Source organism: Zasmidium cellare (assembly GCF_010093935.1).
Source record: "Zasmidium cellare ATCC 36951 unplaced genomic scaffold M409scaffold_47, whole genome shotgun sequence".
Taxonomy (NCBI): Eukaryota; Fungi; Ascomycota; class Dothideomycetes; order Mycosphaerellales; family Mycosphaerellaceae; genus Zasmidium; species Zasmidium cellare.
In genome coordinates, this window is record NW_022986991.1 from 182398 (window position 1) to 199976 (window position 17579).

Here is a 17579-nt window from a genome sequence, read left to right on the forward strand (position 1 = left end):
CACACACACCAAGAATGCCTTACCCTTCGAGCTTCTCTTCACTTCTTCCCCTTCGCAGCCCTCACACCACCAGTGAACCGTCCAAGATGACTCAGACTACTCTTCCCCTTAGAATGTCCACCGACCCCTTGCTGCTGAGGCCCTGTATTCGCTCTCAAAGGCAACGCCTGCGCACTATCCGGTCTCAAATGTCCCGGCTTCTCCGCGATGGCAGGCACCGTTCTGTTCTCCTTCTGTGATGAGGGCGCAGGCGCTTGGTCTTCCAACCCATGCTGGCTCATGAGTTGTCTCTGCTGCGACCGCCGTACTTTCTCTTGCGTCGCCTTGAACTTCTCGAGCAGCTCGGTCCATTTGATTCCACCGTCTTCTCGACTCTTTAGCCGGTTCTGGCGTTCGAAGGTGCTGACTGAAGATGGCGTGTTGGATCCTCCACCTGGCTGGCCTCGGACACCGATGTGTAGATATCCGATGGCTGACACGCTGTTCAGGCGGTTCTTCAGGGCAGCAAAGGCGCTGCTTTGTGGTAGAAGCATGAGTAGGCCGTACAAGCATTTGTAGAGGTTGGGGTGGCGTTCGGGTTCGAGGAGCTGCATACGAAGGTAGGTGAAGACGGGTGATTCGAGGAGTTGAACAAGCTTGTCGATTTGGATGAGCATGTTGACAGTCATTTCGATCTCGGCGAAGATCTGCAGCAGATTGTATGCTTGTTCGTAGGCCTGTGCGAGAAGACACAGGGAGAAGGTTGCCACGGCGTTGACACACCAGGCTTTGAAGAGGACGGTGAAGAATGTCTGACCATCGCGGCTGTCGAGGTTTCGTAATCGCTTCCTCAACTCTGCAAGTTCAGGTGCTGTGATGAGATTGTTGTTGAGGTTCTGGACCATGATTGCAGCAAACTCGATGTCGTCCTCGTCTCGCTCCAAACATTCTGCCATCGTTCGGTAAATCTTCTCGGCCGACAATGACAAGCACAGCTGCCGAATGATGAGATTACCCCTAGTCTCAAGTAATCGGCGGTCGGTGGCGAACAGCTTGAGAAGGTTGACCATGAAGGAGTAGAAGTAGCTGTCATCGCTACTCTTGCTGATCTGTGAAAGTAGTAGTAGATCTCTAGTTACCACGGCTTCCGCAGGGTCGCTCAAGGTCTTAAGAAGAGCTGGGAAAGTTGCGTCTTGAATAGCCAGGATCTTTCGTGGAGACTTGCGGTGTAACATGATCAACCATGCGAGTGCCGCAACTCGTGTAGCCTCATGTTCGTGCAAGAATTGAAGGGTCAGTGCGTTTACAGCAGCTTCGTAATCGAGGTCCGCATTCGTGTGTTGCTTCTCAGCAGTGTCAGAGTCGTCTGCTGGAGGCTCAGGGGTGATGACTTGAGGCGTTCTTGACGCAGAGTCTGGCTCTGGGGTGGCTCCCTGCTTGCCACTCTTGCCAATTGACTCTCGCTTGTCGTTTCCGTTGGCATCTTTCGACAGCCGCAGAGCAGATGCCAGGCTGCCACCAGTATTGGCAGATTGTGGAGCAGCGCTTTGCGCCGACTCTGGTGGCCCACTCTGAGCCTTCGCAGGATCTTCCGGCAATGACATGATATAGTTCATCAGCAGTTGATTGACCCGCTGAGCAACTTGGCTGACATGCTCTCGATCGTGCGAAAGAGCTGGGAGTAGTTGCTGGAGTAGCTTTGGTGTGAATGCTAGAATGTCCTCAGGGCAAATTTCCAAAAACACCTCTATCCATTTCAGGGTCGTGATCTGTATCTCTTCCTCTCGTGATTCGGCCAGGAAGTTGACCAGGATCTCCAGAATGCGTGGATAGTCGATCTGAACATCCTGACCCGGTATCCATTCATCCTCCGGTCCGGGCCCACCAACATCCTCTTCATCATCTGCAGCCGTCAGCGATGATGCACCATCCTGGATCTGGGCATCACTCTCGATGGCTTGCTGTTCAGCTTGCTGTTCAGCTTGCTGTTCACCCTCAGGCGGTTCCATTGTTCCTCCCTCGCGGTTCTCACGGCTTTGTGTGAGATCTGCATCTGCTTCTGCATCGTCCTCCTTTTCACTTTCCACCGCAAAGCTGGAATCGCTGGCCTTCCTGTTCTCTTCTCTGCCCTTCTTGCTCTCTGCAATACCCTTCTTCACAGCCGCAATCTTCTTGATCTCGACCAAGAAGCGATCCAGCGCGGTTTTGGTGGTGGTATGGACGTCCTCGTTTGAGTCACTGAGAAACCTCAGCAGACCGCTCAAGAAGCTGGGCAGGTATGCGACAAGTTCGAGGTCCGGTATCTGATCTAGTAGTGTTATCCATGATACAAGAAAGGTGCGGGCGAAAGGATTCTGAACATTGATGCGCTCTTGCAGGAGTGGTATGAATCGCGGTAAGCTGAATGCGGTGGGTATCTCCAAGCTCTGGTCTGGGGTGTTCTCGCCGGATCCTTGCATGGCCTCGGGTGCTAAGACGGACGCATACGTTGCAGCAGATTCTGAGACAATGTCTTTGACCAGCCGATCGAGGAGCTCGGCGCCGTTCTTGACCGAAAGCTCGGTATCTGCAGCCAGCTTGGCGAGAGCGTCGAAGACGTCGTTGAAGTAGACGAGGATCTCTCCCTTGGCGACCTTTGCGATGTTGTACATGCTTTCGCACGCATAGTACCGGACACGGGCATCTTGGTCGGAGAAGCAGGCCAGTACGGGCGGCACTATCTCACTCAGGTATCGCGCGACTTCCTACAGATATTAGATCCACACCAACCATCATCGATGCGGACGTTCTCACTGATCCCAAAGCTATTGCGGCTGCTGCCAGCCCTATAAGGCCGCCATTCCGGGCATGAGGCTGGTGCACGGCATATGCGTAGTCATGGCACAGCTGCCAGACAATCTTGCCGATGCGCTCGTGATTGCCGTCGGCGAGGGCTTGTCGGATGGTGGACTCGAGTCTGTGGGCATGCTCTTTCAGCGTGTTTCTATCGTAGCGATCAAGCTTGACCTCGTAGTCGTCTTTGTAGGGGCACCGCGAGGACGAGGCGGGGACGGGCGGCGGCTTGGAGCGCTTGAACAAGGCCATGTTCGGGGGGTATTATCGAAGGGGGGGTGGTTTGTGGGAGCGAGTACAAGAAGAGGGGCAGAGGGGGGGGAGAGAGGAGAGGAGAGGCTTACTCCAGAGCGCCTGCCTTTCGCTTGTCATACAGCTTGTCCTGCAACAGCCGCTGCACACTGCTGTCCATCCTGTCTGCCGCTCATCCAACTCGCGTCTATCATGCTATGTAGGGGTGGTGTCTGTATCTTCCTTTCACTCGCCAGCCCGAGCATGTGATGGTCTTTCCTTGTGCGACCTCCGACGGTGAGGTCATTCCCCTATCGATACTCGTTCCCGTGCCGGCGAGGCTTTCCCGTTGCGCAGAGGAGGAAGGTGTGGTGTCACTCACAAGCGATCAAGAACGCAGGCGCGGTCGGAGCTACATTGATTAAGCTTCATTGATCTAACCGAGACCGAAGTGCTTAGTCATTCTCTCGACTTCAGATTGACGCATCCGGCCAGCCACAACTTTCCACCTCACACACCTTCCAACACCACCACCACATCTCACGTGCGCAGTCATGTCCGCCGACGAGGCCTCGCGCGAGCTGTCGCGACTATGGCGCGTCATGCGCACCGTCAAGCAGATGTGCGTTGACAGAGTATGCGCCTCGAGACACCGCATCCTACTTTCATTGTACTAACAGACGCAGGGCTACGAGTTGACCGAAGAAGAGTGCAACATCAGCCTCGAAGACTTCCGCCTGCAATACGCCGACTCCAACGGCGCCCCCGAACGGAAGAAGATGTCCTTCACCGCCCGCCCCTCCGCCACCATGCTGCAAAAGTACACCCCTCTCCCACGACCCAACAAGCCCGAGCAGGAACCTGAGATCGGCACCATCCACGTCGAGTTTTCTACCGAGCCTAATATCGGTGTCAAGCATCTCAAGCAGTTTGCGCATCTGCTCAGCGACAGCAACTTCTACACTGGTATCTACATCTGCCAGCAGGCGCCTACCTCTGCCGCGAACAAGGTCATTCCTACCCTTCTGCCGACTGTGCTGGAGTTGTTCAAAGAGGAGGATCTGCTGGTCAATATCAGCCGGCATGAGCTGGTGCCCAAGCATATCTTACTCAGCCAGGAAGAGAAGCGTGGTCTGCTGGAGAGGTATCGGTTGAAGGAGACACAGCTGCCACGAATCCGAGTCGATGATCCCATGGCGAAATACCTGGGACTGCGGAGGAGTCAAGTCGTCAAGATTATCAGGAAGTCAGAGACGGCTGGGCGATATGCCAGTTACAGATGGGCGATATGAGAAGGAAAAGGAAAGACAAGACCAAAACTGTGATTTGATAAAGCGAGGCGTGCGGCGTTGGGGGTGGGCATGTACTTGTATGCGGCAATTGCATCTGCCGCTCAGGAAGCGGCAAACAGTGGTGAACCCGGGGAAAATCTTGTGTCTCATTAGATAGCGCAAAAAATTGATGCTGCTACGCGCCGATTTTGATACTTCTCAATCCCAAGCTCTTGGTGCACACGTTCTGCGGCGTTTCATCTGATGAGCGGTTCGCATTCCAAGAAGTGCCTGACCTGATCCTCCTCAAAGTCGAACGCAAGGTCACTCCTCCATTCCGGGGCCTCTTTCTCGCCACGATGTATCTTTGCACTTCACGAAGGCGGCATTGTACGCGTTGGCGTTGTTCCTCACGAGTTTCTGAGAAACATGGTCAGCGTTTCCCAAGAACAAAGGAGTGGGAGTGTGAACCAGCCTTCTGTCATTCTCCCGCGGTTCTTGAAGCACAGCAGAAGGAGCGCGAGATCCGTGTAAGAGAATTCGCCGAAACACGCACTTGCGATGTCGAAAGCAAAGTCGACCTCTTCGTGGTAGGTCGGGTGAGGAAAAGACCACGCACCGCGCAGCTCGTCTGTGCGCTTTGTCCACAATGTCGCTCCATCGGACTCTTCAAATTCAGGATACAGGTAGTACAATCCGGCATCGATGAGCTGTTGAAGAGATGTCGTGCAAGATCGGCCTTGGTGATTGAGCGTGCCCTGAGAAAACCACCCTCCGCTGTCCCACACGTTCGAGACTCTCCATTCCACCAGTTGCCGCAACCTCGGATGGTCGCTTTGAGCACATTTCAGGCGCTTAAAAACCCAAAGGTCTCTGAAAAACTGGCCCATCGGAAACAGGTGTGTGTCGACCACAAGGATCTTCATATCCCTCGGATCTCGTCCGGTCCTGTCGCATCTGTAGATGGCACCTTGAATGGCGAACAGCAGCGAGCTGCTCCATGACATCAAGTTGTCGGCATGGCCGCCGAAACTGCCCATCGCGAGGTCGATATGAGAATGCAGCATCTGCGTCGCCATTGCCTTGTCGACGTTGAGGAGATCGATCCTGCTGACGGCAGCTTGCTTGTGAATACTGGCCATCGAAGCAACCACAGTATCGTCGGTTCTACCGAAGCTTTGCGAGTCAAAGAATCGGAAGAGGTACCTCGGAGGACGGGACACCTTGCCGTCGTAAGGGTCGAACATCGACAGTGGCCAGAAGATCGTGGGACCACCATGACAGCTGTGCAAGGCTCGCCTCCAGAAAGCAATCCACTTGAAGTTGAGACTCTTAGGCCCAGTGTTGCCACTCCTCACTGGTTCGATGCATAAGCAGCCGCCATCGTTGAGAGCGTGCTTATAGCACTCTTCCACAATCTTCCAAACAGCATTGTCAGGGTTGGGTGAGCGGTCAAGACCGAACCGGATGAAGTTCTTGATTTGAGGCGAGAATCGAGACAGAATGGATCCAACTCCCATTTCAGCACTCGATGGTTTCGCAGATGAAATGATCTGAGACATGGCATATTCCTCTGATGAATCTCGAACCTTGGTGATGTTGGTGGAGAGGGCGCTCGCTTCCTTTCTCAGAGCGATGATGGAGGACACTCTGTGCGTAGAATTGGCTTTGGCGCTTCGAATCGCTTTCTGGACCTTTCGAGCTTCCGCGATAACATCTTGAGCGGCTTCTATCAGCTTCTCGGTTGCATCGTCTAGTTTTGTAGTTGGTCCAGGGCCAGGCGCAGCAACAGACAGCGTCTGCATCATGTCGAGCACAACCTCGAATGAGGGTGCCATTGCCGCCATGTGTGTTTCGAGATCATGAGAGAAAGGACATTGATGTCAAAAAGACAAGACGAAGAGTTAGAAGGGGTAAGTGAGTGCTCATGGTTCTTTCCACTCCATTTGCATGACCCGGTAGTGAGGAAGGTGCATGGGACTGGTTTCACCGTGCGGATACCTACACAGAAGCAATGTCCGCAGCTTCACCGCACTATTCAATAACGCGCATATGGCAGTGAGGACGGAGTGTAACAATTCACTTTTTTACCTACATTCCGGGTGATGGAGAAAGAGCATCGAGAGCGACTTCTGGTGAGGTCGACGCTGGTCTCAGATCTCACGGTGAGCTAGCTTCATCAAATCAAAGAGGTCTAAGAGCTGAGACCGAGCTCTCAATTGAACACCCAGTCCGGCTTCCTCACTCGACAAACATTGCGGATCCGTGATTTTGTTCCCATTCCGCGAACACATTATGAAGTGGGGAATGAACATGCCATCCACTTAAGCGCCAGCAACCCACAAGGTCTCCCCATGAAGCATCTCACTGTCCGGCACTGTCCTATCGCTTGGCGATGACACCTCGCCTGAAGACCGGACTGGAAATCGAAATACGGGGATCTGCTACAAAAGAATATAGCAAACGATGATTTAAGACGCTGTACATCTGAGAATAAGCAGCCTTTGTGGAGTTGCATCCGGTCAGCATGGGTTTCAAGAATCCATTCAAGGCTGACGACAACGGCGCTGCTTCTCGGGGAGAGTATGAATTGGTCGATAATGGCGGCCCCTCGAATCGAAAGGTGGAAGGCGAAGAGGAGATCTTGACTGAAGCTGAGAAACAAAGTCTTCGCAAAGTTGCAGATGATCTGCCGTGGTAAATACACATCCACATTCCAACTCCTTGAGTCCCATCAACTTAGTACCGCCACAGGTCCACCTTCCTCGTCGCCATAGTCGAACTCTGCGAACGCTTCGTACGTTTTCAATCCCTCATACACCTCAAACATCGACTAAAATCCCACTCAGACGTACTACGGCCTCTCCGGCCCCTTCCAAAACTACATCTCCAACAGCTACCACGACCCCTCCGGCCTCCCAGGCGCCCTCGGCCTAAACCAACACGGCGCCACCGCCCTGACCAACTTCTTCCAGTTCTGGTGCTACCTCACCCCCATCATGGGCGCGGTCCTAGCAGACCAGTATCTGGGCAAGTACTGGACGATCTTTTATTTCAGCATCGTCTACGTCGTCGGCATTGCAGTATTGTTCTTTACGAGTCTCCCGGCGTCCATCGAAGGTGGTATGGCTTTGCCGGGGTTGGTCGTTGCGATGGTAGTTATTGGATTGGGCACGGGAGGAATCAAGGCGAATGTGAGCCCTTTGATCGCGGAGCAGTATCGCAATACGAAGGCTTTCGTCAGAACGTTGAAGACGGGGGAAAAAGTCCTCGTGGACCCTGCCGTGACGGTGCAGAGGATCTACATGATTTTCTACATGTGCATCAATTTCGGGAGTCTATCAAGCTTGATCACCACGACGATGGAGCTGCATGTGGGGTTCTGGGCGGCGTATGGATTGTGTTTGGCCACGTTTATTGTTGGATTCGTTACTTTGGTGGCCGGAAAGAAGAAGTACGTCTTGAAGCCGCCGAAGGGATCGGTGCTCCCTCATGCAGCGAGGATATGTTGGATTGGATCGAAGAAAAGGAATCTGGATGCTGCGAAGCCTGAATACATGGACAAGGCTGAGGTTCCTTGGGACAGCACTTTCGTGGAAGAAGTTCGCCAGGCGCTTGTCGCTTGTAAGGTACGCTGGGAACCAAAACTACCATTGCTGATCGCAGCTGATTGACGTTTCAAGGTCTTCCTCTTCTACCCAGTCTACTGGTGCGTATATGGCCAAATGCTCAACAACTTCATCTCGCAAGCGGGCCAAATGGAACTCCATGGCATCCCCAACGACATCATGGCCAACATTGATCCCATAACCATCATAATCGTACGTCTCATTTCCACCAACACCCCTTTCAACAACTAACACCTTCCAATCCAGTTCATCCCCCTAGTCGACACCTTCCTCTACCCGCTCCTCCGCCGACACAACCTCCCCTTCCCCCCCATCGCCCGCATAACCGCCGGCTTCCTCCTCGCCGCCCTCGCGATGCTCTACACCGCCTACGTCCAAGTAACAATCTACGCCTCCCCGCCCTGCTACTCGCATCCACGAGCCTGCCCCGCCGCCCTCCTCCCCTCCTCAAACTCCTACACCCCGAACAAAGTCCACATCGCCCTCCAATCCCCCGCCTACTTCCTCATGGGGCTCTCGGAGATTTTCGCGAGCGTGACGGGGCTGGAGCTGGCGTTTACGCGCGCGCCGGAGAGTATGAAGAGTTTGGTTATGAGTGTTTTCTTGTTGACGACGGCGGGCGGGGCGGTGTTGGGGGCCGGGGTGAGTCCTTTTGCGAAGGATCCGGGGGTCGTGGGGTTGTATCTGGGGCTGGGGGCGGTTTGTGCGGTTGTTGGGGGTGTGTTTTGGGGGGTGTTTAGGGGGTTGGATAGGGAGGTCAAGAGGGAGGGGGGCGAGGCGGGGATGCATGTGGGTGTTGATGAGGTGGCGAGTGTGTTGGCGAGGGAGAGTTTGGAGAATAAGCGGTCTTGAAGGGAATAGGCAGTGCTGTTGATTGATTGAATTATCTGATCTCCCACACTCTTATTTTGCCCTGTTCGTTTGCCACTGCAATAACGGCATACACATCACTACCTTCGACGACATCACCCTTGGCGAACGCAACGCCGGTGATGGTTCCCAGGGGAGTCGAGTTTGTCGGCCAATTCTTGAACACAGTGCAGCTAGGCAAGTGAACCAGCCTCATCGCATCTCTTTTCCACTTCGACGCAATGGCCATGACTTGCCCGTCGTGAGAAAAGGCCAAGTGCGAAGTCGGTGTGGTGAGGTGGTCGAGTGTCTTGGTAGGCGTTGGCTGTTCAGGAACTGCACTATTCTTGCCATCAAACCAGGCTCTCCGGTCGTAGATGTTCACAATGCCGGACGAGCTGCCGATGGAGATCCATCGATCCGTGCCAATGGGCGACTTCACAAGTTCATGTTGTCCTCCCAGTGCGAGTGTGGTCGTTCCAACCGCACCTTCATCCTGCCATCGCGCCACAACTTTCTGGTCTTTGACGCTCCATTCTGTGACTTCGCCGCCTTTTCCTGCGATGCAAAGACCGTTTCCATCTCGCCACCAAGCGAAATCTGCTATGCCGCCACGACTTTCGATGCGGACTTGCGAAGACCACTGTAATGTCGCAGCGTCCAGGATGTTGACCACACCGCCGCCTTTCTTCGTAGACCCCAACAAAGCCATGTGTTTGCCATTTGGGGATAATTTGAAGCGATCCATAGACTTCTGCTCGTGCTGATGGCCGAAGATGCGTGTTACCTTTTCAACGCGGCCGGTGGAGAGATCCCAAACGTGAAAGTAGCGACGAGGTGAGGATAGAAAGATGCGAGAGTCGGTTGGATGAAACGCTGTTGTCGAGAGATGGGAGCCACGGATGTGAAGGCTTGTAAGAAGTGGATTGGGTGTCGGCGCAGGAGGCGAGGAGGCCAGGTGGTGTAAGTACAATGTCGACGATGGACCAGAGGAGAGCAGAAGCGGTAGGTTGCGATGGAAAGATAGTGAAGTGATAGCGCTGGGCTGAACTCCCGGAATGTCCTTGGCTCGTTGGATGTCGATAACTTCAGGTCTGAGCTTACGCTTCTTGCCCGCACCAGGTCCAGATTGTCGAACAAGAGATTCTGCGTCTTGGAGTAGTTTCGAAAGAGGAGCAACTGATGGAAGATCGTCGTCGACATCCATCTCGTCGTCAGACTGTTCGTCTTGTGAAGAATCGTCATCGCCTGATAATCGTCGTTTCTTCCGAGCTGGCTTCTGCATGGCAGTCTGTGCCCATTCAGGTGCCGGACTCAGAAGCTCGAACTGCTTCCGCAGGCGTCGAGCGTACTCCTTGCCATTCACCACATCTTCCATCTCTGTCCGCCTCAGCTTTCGCAGACGTGGAGCTGAAGCAAGCGAGACCAAAGTCCTCTCATCGTCGCTGTCTTCCCACGCCGGCGGCTGTCTCGATCGCAATGTTTCATCCTCGCTTTCATCCTCCAAGCCCGTCTCAGGTGGCTGATATAATTGTTGACCGGGTGTTGAGTCCGTGAAGAAGAGCTTTGAGACGTCAGAAACTGCTAAGTCCCGTGCGTATAAAGAGCATTCTGACCTACTTGTGCATCGTCCAGACCTTCCAATCCGGTCACGTCGTCTTCGTCTTCCTCTGCGACATTCTCCACCTCATCTTCCGACACGTCCCTCAGCCCTTCTCTGAAGCCCGCACTGTCGCCAAATACCAATCGCTCCAGCTCTTCTTCAGCCTCGTCTTTCTCTGGCTCGCCATCGACCTTGATCTCGACATCGGATTCTTGCTCGTTGTCGCTCTCTTCGTCTGACGCTTGCGGAGGGGGCTGCTCAGCAAAATCGACCTTCTTCGAGCCCTGCGATTTCTTCGCCTTCGCCATTGTGACCATCCGCGACATCGGGTGCTTCAGTTCAGAGAACAGTGATCTGGACATCGGCCTCCAGAAATTTATCGAAGCTCGAGTTTCTCATCAGCCCAATCCAGACTAGCGCGAACCCTAAATCTTGCGCCGGGGTTCCCTTTGCGTCGACTCTCTCGCTGCACGCGACAATCCACCTCCAACAACAACCTCACCTCACCCTCACCCTTCACCGCAGCGCATCCACTCGAAACACCCGCACAAACATCACCTTCACAGCAGTGCGACACGATTGAATACGACCACGACCGAAAGCGCCTTCAAACCTGCGATCGAGGCCTGAGCCTCCACCCTCTTCTCCTTCGACCGCGACATTTTCGCCACCTTACTACAACCCCCTCCGCAAACATGGCCGCCCCTCAGGTCGACGCCGGCAGCGACCTGCAAGCTAAGATCCAAGCTGCAGTTCAGCCCAAGCTCGTCGAGAACGGCTGGGTTGACGAGGAGAACGACTCCACCCTCTCAGAATATGTGACGATGATGATTGTGAATGGAAAGGACGCCAAGGGAGTCCAGGCAGAACTCGGCGGTGACTTGCTTGGTGTCGGAGAAGATGATCCTGGAGTAGGTGCCTTTGCGCAGTGGCTATTTGACACCGTGCGCCAGCTTTCAGCGCCTCAGCAGCAGCAGCAGAGCGGAGCACAACCACAAAAGCAGCAGCAGCAGCAGACGCAGCCGATCCCCACTGTCCAAGATGCGCAGATGGAAGACACCACAGCAGCGGCCGACGCACCGTACGTCAACTTTTCTCATTTCAACAACTACGATGGGCTCGGTCAGCAGGCCGGGTCCATGTACTACCCCAACCCCTACTTCAGCGGCTATGCACCGCAGATGATGCCTCGCCCCTTTGCTTACCAGCAGATGCAACACTACAATCAACTGACACGCAGCCAAAACAGCCCGACCGGCCCTCGATCGATGCGCAACGGCAGCACCCAAGGCCGTGGCCGAGGTGGACGCATGCTCGGTCAGATGAACCGACAGATGGACAGAAACACCGACCTGCCCGACAACCTCCGCAGAATCAAAGGCGCCTCGGGCATTGCCGCAGGCCGCATCAACTCCCACTCCGGCCGCGACGGCCCACCACGAGGTCCTCGAGGATCAGGAGTCGCCAACGGAGTCCAGCGTATGATGAACGGCGGACGCGGCGCTCACCAGAACAACATGCCCGGCATGCCGAATCCGATGATGGGCGGCGGTCCCGCAAATCCTCAGCAACAGATGCAGTTCATGCAGATGATGGAGATGCAGACCAACATGATGGCGCAGCTTATCGCAAGCGGACAGATGCCCAACATGAACGGCAACTTTCAGAACCAGAATCAGCGTGGCGGCAGAGGAGGTTCAAGAGGCGGACGAGGTGGCAACAAGCAGCTACACGCAGTCAACGGCAAGATGCCCGAAGGCGCACTTCCCGGCAGCAACACCAACGCAGGTGGCTCAGGTATGGATATCGATGGCGAGGAGACTAATCACGGCGACAAGTTCTCGACGTTGTGTCGCTTCAACCTCACCTGCACCAACCCAACCTGCGGCTTCGCGCATCAGTCGCCCGCCGCACCACCAAACGCCCCCGTCGACCTGTCAGATACCTGCGCCCACGGCGCCGCCTGCACCAACCACAAGTGCAGCGCACGCCATCCATCCCCCGCCCAGCGCAGCCAGAACGGCAAGCAAGAAGTCGACTGCAGATTCTTCCCCAACTGCACGGCCGGCGCCAACTGCCCATTCCGTCACCCAACCGAGAAGCCGTGCAAATTCGGCGGCGACTGCACGAACCCGGGGTGCAAGTTCGCCCACCCCAAGATCATGTGTCGGTACAATCCATGCCTGAACCCCAGCTGCATGTTCAAGCATGCCGACGGACAGAAGCGAGGTAAGTTTGAGGACAAGGTGTGGACGTCGAACGGCGGAGGGGAGGACGGCAGCAGCGGCAAAGCAGACAGATTCGCGGATTTCGCGAAGCAGACGGAGAATGGTGAAGAGGAACTCGTGCTTCCTGGACAGAGCAACGGACAGCAGCAGCAGCAAGAGCAGCAGACGACCGGCGGAGGTGGAGGTGATGTCGAAGCGATGGATCAGAGTCAGCAGCCTCAGGGCGACAGCTCGAGTTCGGGACAGATGGAGACGCAGATCGTCGTCTAGGAGAGACGAGACGCGAGGTTGGTTCAAGGAACATGCGCATAATGTCTTGCATAATGGGATGGAGGCGGGGGACGCTTTATCATCGCATGGTGCAAGGTGGTTGTCTGGAATCGAATAGTGATGAAAGAAAAGGAAAGGAAAGCATGGGAACATGGAAAATGGCCGGTGTACTATGCTGTACTTCTACTACGGAAAAACGGGTGGTGGTGATTGATGATGAGAGATGAGCAAGGAGTTGAGATGATGATGCTGCTTTCATCAAGAGAGATGAATGCTAGCAGAGTCTGTTTTTGTACTTTGGCAGAGATGGAGAGTGCGGAAGCAGACAGGAAGGACTGCTGCTGCTGTAAATACTCTTTTTGCCTCCAAGACTACAGAAATGCATTTTGAGATGGGCGCTTGAAAAGTTCAAGGCGCATGGGACAGAATATCTCGACTTTCCTTTGCTTCATGTCATTTGTGCTGAGGTGAGGTGACTTCAATTTCGAGACTGATGATGAGATGATGAGACGGTGAAGGTATTTTCATCTAACGTGCATTTCATTCCGGATCATTCTGCTATGGCTCCGCAGCTATGATCTTGTCTAATAGATGTCCTTTGCAGACCACTGCATTGCATCCCATTCCCAAAAGAAGAAACACGAATCGTTCAGCAGTCATGCATCCATCCTTTCTTTCTTTCTTTTCATCAACGAGGGCCGAAACTGACGGCTAGATGTGTATGCATCTACAAAAGGACCATGCTCCTTCTAATCCTCATGCCCGCCGAATAAGCCATGCTGGTACTGCAGTACTGCGCACGCTTAAGCAGTGTACGTAGAAGCGGAGACGTTGCCACCACGGCCGGTCCAGTTGACGTGGATGTCCTTGCCCTCGGGGTACTTCTCGGTGGCGTACTCGGGCTTGACACGGAAGGTGTGGGCACCGAAGTAGTCACGCTGGGCCTGGAGAAGGTTGGCGGGGAGGTCCTTGGTGCGGAAGCCGTCGTAGAAAGAGAGCGCAGTCGAGAAGGCAGGAGTTGGGATACCCCAGAGGGCACCCTTGGAGACGACGTTACGCCAGCCGTCCTGGGCCTTGTGAATAGCCTTGTTGAAGAAGTCGTCGAACAACAAGTTCTCGAGGTCGGGGTTGGCGCGGTAGGCCTTGGTGATGTCCTTGAGGAAGACGGAGCGGATGATGCAGCCACCACGCCACATGAGGGCGATCTCTGGCTTGTGGAGGGTCCAGTTGTACTCCTTGGCGGCCTGTGAGGTAAGGATATGGTCAGCAAGCTGCATCCTTCATGCTCATTCAATGATTTGTAAACTTACACTCTGCATGAGCATGAAACCCTGAGCGTACGAGATGATCTTGGAGGCGTAGAGGGCCTGCTCGAGGTCGGCCAAGAACTGCTTCTTGTCGCCGTCGAACTTGGGGGTTGGGCCCTCAAGCTTCTGGCTGGCGCGGGTACGCTCGCCCTTGAGGGAAGACAAGCAACGAGCGAAGACGGCCTCGCCGATGAGAGTCACGGGCTGGCCCATGTCGAGAGCGTTGATGGCGGTCCACTTGCCAGTACCCTTCTGGCCGGCCGAGTCGAGGATCTTCTCGACGAGAGGCTTGCCGTCCTCGTCGTTGAAGTAGAGAATGTCGCGGGTGATCTCGATGAGGAAGGAGTCGAGGACGCCCTTGTTCCACTCAGCGAAGACATCTCCCATCTCCTTGCCGCTCAGGCCGAGACCACGCTTCATGATGTCGTAGGCCTGTAATGAATGTTAGAGCTGGTTGATAATCTCCAAACTCTAAAACTCACCTCAGTAATCAGCTGCATGTCACCGTACTCGATACCGTTGTGCACCATCTTGACGTAGTGACCAGCACCCTCATCACCGACCCACTGGCAGCATGGCTCGCCGTCAGACTTGGCGGAGATGCTCTGCAGGACGTCCTTGATGTATGGCCAGGCCTCCTCGTTACCACCGGGCATGATGGAAGGGCCGTAGCGAGCGCCCTCCTCACCACCCGAGACACCGGAGCCAACGAAGCGAATGCCCTTTCCGGCAAGGTACTTGGTGCGGCGGTTGGTGTCTGGGAAGTGGGAGTTACCACCATCGATGATGATGTCGCCAGCTTCCACACCGCCCTCGGTGAGGAGGGTCTCGATGAAGTCGTCGACTGGCTTGCCGGCCATGACGAGCAGCATCATGCGACGTGGCTTCTTGAGCTTCTGGACGAACTCGCGAATGCTGTGGGCTCCAACAATGCTCTTGCCCTTGGCCTCGTTGTCCAAAAAGCGGTCAACCTTGGCGACGGTGCGGTTGTAGGCGACGACGGTGAAGCCGTGGTCGGCGGCGTTGAGGATCAGGTTCTGGCCCATGACGGCCAGACCGATGAGACCGAAGTCTCCGCTGGAGGAGAAGGCATTGTTAGCAGGTGGACGTGACAAGTGACCTACAAACGCAGTCGTCCGCTATCTCGCGGTGAGGCGGGTTGAGGCGTGAGAGGCGGCATTGGCGATGGCATTGGCAGGCGTGTGGAATGGTGCTGTGGCAGGAGCGATGGGATTCTTCCGGGGGTGTCCCAGTGGGCGTGATGGCGCTGTCTCCAGGCCATTGAGGCTGCTCCCACGCGGCTCTCTGCGGGCATCAAATCTTTTTGCGGCAGCGGGGTGTGTTGAGTGACATCAGACGGCGAGGGGGAGGGGTCGACTTACACGGCCTCTGGAGCAGACATGGTGCGGGCGGGTGTCGAGGTGAGGTGTTGCGTGAGCGATGCGATGCGGCGCTGGGGCGAGGAGGAGAAAGAAGGTTGCGAAGTTGTGGTGAGGAGGGAGGTGTTGTGGTGAGAGTCAGAGCTTGGAAGAAAGTTCGCCGTGGTTGAGGGCTGCATCACCGCCGACCCCACCAGAACGAACAGACGCTGCAGCTCGCACGCACGCACGCACGCTCTCTCACACCACGCCAGCAGCAGCAGCCAGTCGTCCCGCCGGAGTCTGCTCGGACTGCACCAGGAGGCCCGTCAACCGCCTGCTGCACAACGCGCTCTGTCACCGCTGACAAACCGCCTCACCAAACAAACACCCCTTCCACGCCAAACCGATGCTAGCCTCTGCCTCGTCCTCCCGGCTTTTGCTCGCTGCTCGCTGCTGGCTTGCTTCGTCACTCGCAGGTTCCGTGGCGGCGGCGGTGCGGTGCGGTATCTGCTGGCTGGCTGCGACACGAACGTTTCGGCGGAAAAGAGTCTTATTAGCTCCAAGATGATGGTACTGCCTTATCCGCCTGGGCGTCTTATGTAGGCATTTAACCGGCTGCAGGCCGCGGCCGGCTGAATCTTCGGCATCCCACGTCAGGCATTTCATACAAATCATGCCATTGCCGAATGCCGACGGCGCTCTGCCCTTCGTACGCAGTGTCCGACTACCTCTCTCTGCCTATAGGACCAAGCAGTCTGCTGACGAACGAGTAGTCTGGTACTGTGTGGTGACTATATCTTTCTCTCATCCTCTACCATATCCGCCGAATGCCGATTCTTGACGGGTCTGAACGGGTCATAGGAAAGACTTTTCTTTTCTCTCCCGTAGACCTCTTAACAATGCAAGTGAAGGAAAGTGCTCTCATTATTTTGTGAAAAGACGACGTTTGGTTGGTGGAAAGACTCACTCTTCATCCAACGCTCGTGCACTTGCCGCTTCTGCTGCGTGCAACGTCTCCCGAACCAAGATCATATCCACGGCTCTTCTTCCGGCATCTCGACCAGACTTTTGCGACGGGTGTTTGCAACTTCTTCCATGCGGGACGGTAATATAGAGGAGTCGTCATTCCCACGACTGAGGACCAGCGCGTGATGAAACCGGATCCAATATTTGCACGACATTGCAGTGAGTTCTAGACTCCAGGTCTGTCCAATATACCAAACTGCCATACTCACAATCTGGCCTTTTGTCTGGCAATGGAAATATTCCAGAATCCCAAAGCCAAATCAGAAAAAGCCACCACCACCAAGCAGCCCACGAGCATCGCCGTATACGGCCCCTATACGCGGAAAGGCGAACCCTCTCACATGTGACGCGTCTGAAAAGCAGCCATCCATCCAACCCCGCCGATCTCCCAATCTACAGGGCTGGACGCGATGAATGTGCGTGATCAAGATTTCGTGTAACCCACGAATGCACGAATCCGAAAGCGCGACATGGGACGAAATGCATGCCACTTTGGAGCATGATGCGGCCCGGTTCTGGAAGACCTCGAAGACCTTCCCACCTCGGGAAATCGATCCTTTTCCTAATGAGCTGTTGATAGGGACACATCGCATCTCCGTAAGTATTGATGAAGTGCATACATGATAAATAGGTAGGTAGATCTCGCCTTGCTACAGGCTCTGGCAAGAATGATATGAACCCCTGCTAGTGGCATTCCTTCTGCTAACTATATATGGTTGTTATTGTGGGCCTGCTTCAAAACACGCTGTACGCGTCTTAATTCCTATATTCTTCGATACAGTAATACTAAAGAGGATATTCTTAGCCTTTAAGAAGGGCTAGATATAGGCCCTTTACAAGCACGTATACTAGCTACTTTAGCGGATTACTAAGAAACTAGATACCTTAAAATATACTATATCTTAGGTTATTACACGCCTAGAACGCGAACTACGTACACTACCCCGACGAGGACGCCCTCCTATAATTATAACCCGTAAACGACGTCGTCTT

At 54.7% G+C, this 17579-nt stretch overlaps 6 protein-coding genes across 6 annotated transcripts; 3 read left to right on the plus strand and 3 right to left on the minus strand.

Moving 5' to 3' along the window:
• Positions 1–38: 38 nt before the first annotated feature.
• M409DRAFT_28993 (uncharacterized protein) lies at positions 39–3223 on the minus strand (the record flags this gene model as incomplete). Its single annotated transcript, XM_033809267.1, has 3 exons — positions 39–2723; positions 2773–2962; positions 3156–3223. The coding sequence occupies 3 exons, from the start codon at positions 3221–3223 to the stop codon at positions 39–41; spliced, it is 2943 nt and encodes a 980-aa protein (XP_033661495.1).
• A 373-nt stretch (positions 3224–3596) lies between these two features.
• On the plus strand, positions 3597–4334 carry M409DRAFT_28994 (uncharacterized protein; the record flags this gene model as incomplete). Its single annotated transcript, XM_033809268.1, has 2 exons — positions 3597–3677; positions 3729–4334. 2 exons carry the CDS (start codon positions 3597–3599, stop codon positions 4332–4334), a joined length of 687 nt encoding a protein of 228 aa, XP_033661496.1.
• Positions 4335–4723: 389 nt separating this feature from the next.
• M409DRAFT_28995 (uncharacterized protein) lies at positions 4724–6151 on the minus strand (the record flags this gene model as incomplete). Its single annotated transcript, XM_033809269.1, has 1 exon — positions 4724–6151. The coding sequence occupies one exon, from the start codon at positions 6149–6151 to the stop codon at positions 4724–4726; it is 1428 nt and encodes a 475-aa protein (XP_033661497.1).
• A 689-nt stretch (positions 6152–6840) lies between these two features.
• M409DRAFT_70348 (uncharacterized protein) lies at positions 6841–8974 on the plus strand (the record flags this gene model as incomplete). Its single annotated transcript, XM_033818688.1, has 6 exons — positions 6841–7010; positions 7068–7110; positions 7163–7942; positions 7997–8134; positions 8189–8674; positions 8951–8974. The coding sequence occupies 6 exons, from the start codon at positions 6841–6843 to the stop codon at positions 8972–8974; spliced, it is 1641 nt and encodes a 546-aa protein (XP_033661498.1).
• Positions 8975–11089: 2115 nt separating this feature from the next.
• Positions 11090–12892, plus strand: M409DRAFT_70350 (uncharacterized protein; the record flags this gene model as incomplete). The annotated part of the gene is made up of 2 exons (XM_033818689.1): positions 11090–11475; positions 11644–12892. 2 exons carry the CDS (start codon positions 11090–11092, stop codon positions 12890–12892), a joined length of 1635 nt encoding a protein of 544 aa, XP_033661499.1.
• Positions 12893–13695: 803 nt separating this feature from the next.
• Positions 13696–15601, minus strand: M409DRAFT_28999 (uncharacterized protein; the record flags this gene model as incomplete). Its single annotated transcript, XM_033809270.1, has 4 exons — positions 13696–14136; positions 14203–14631; positions 14682–15276; positions 15582–15601. 4 exons carry the CDS (start codon positions 15599–15601, stop codon positions 13696–13698), a joined length of 1485 nt encoding a protein of 494 aa, XP_033661500.1.
• Between the last annotated feature and the right edge of the window lie 1978 nt (positions 15602–17579).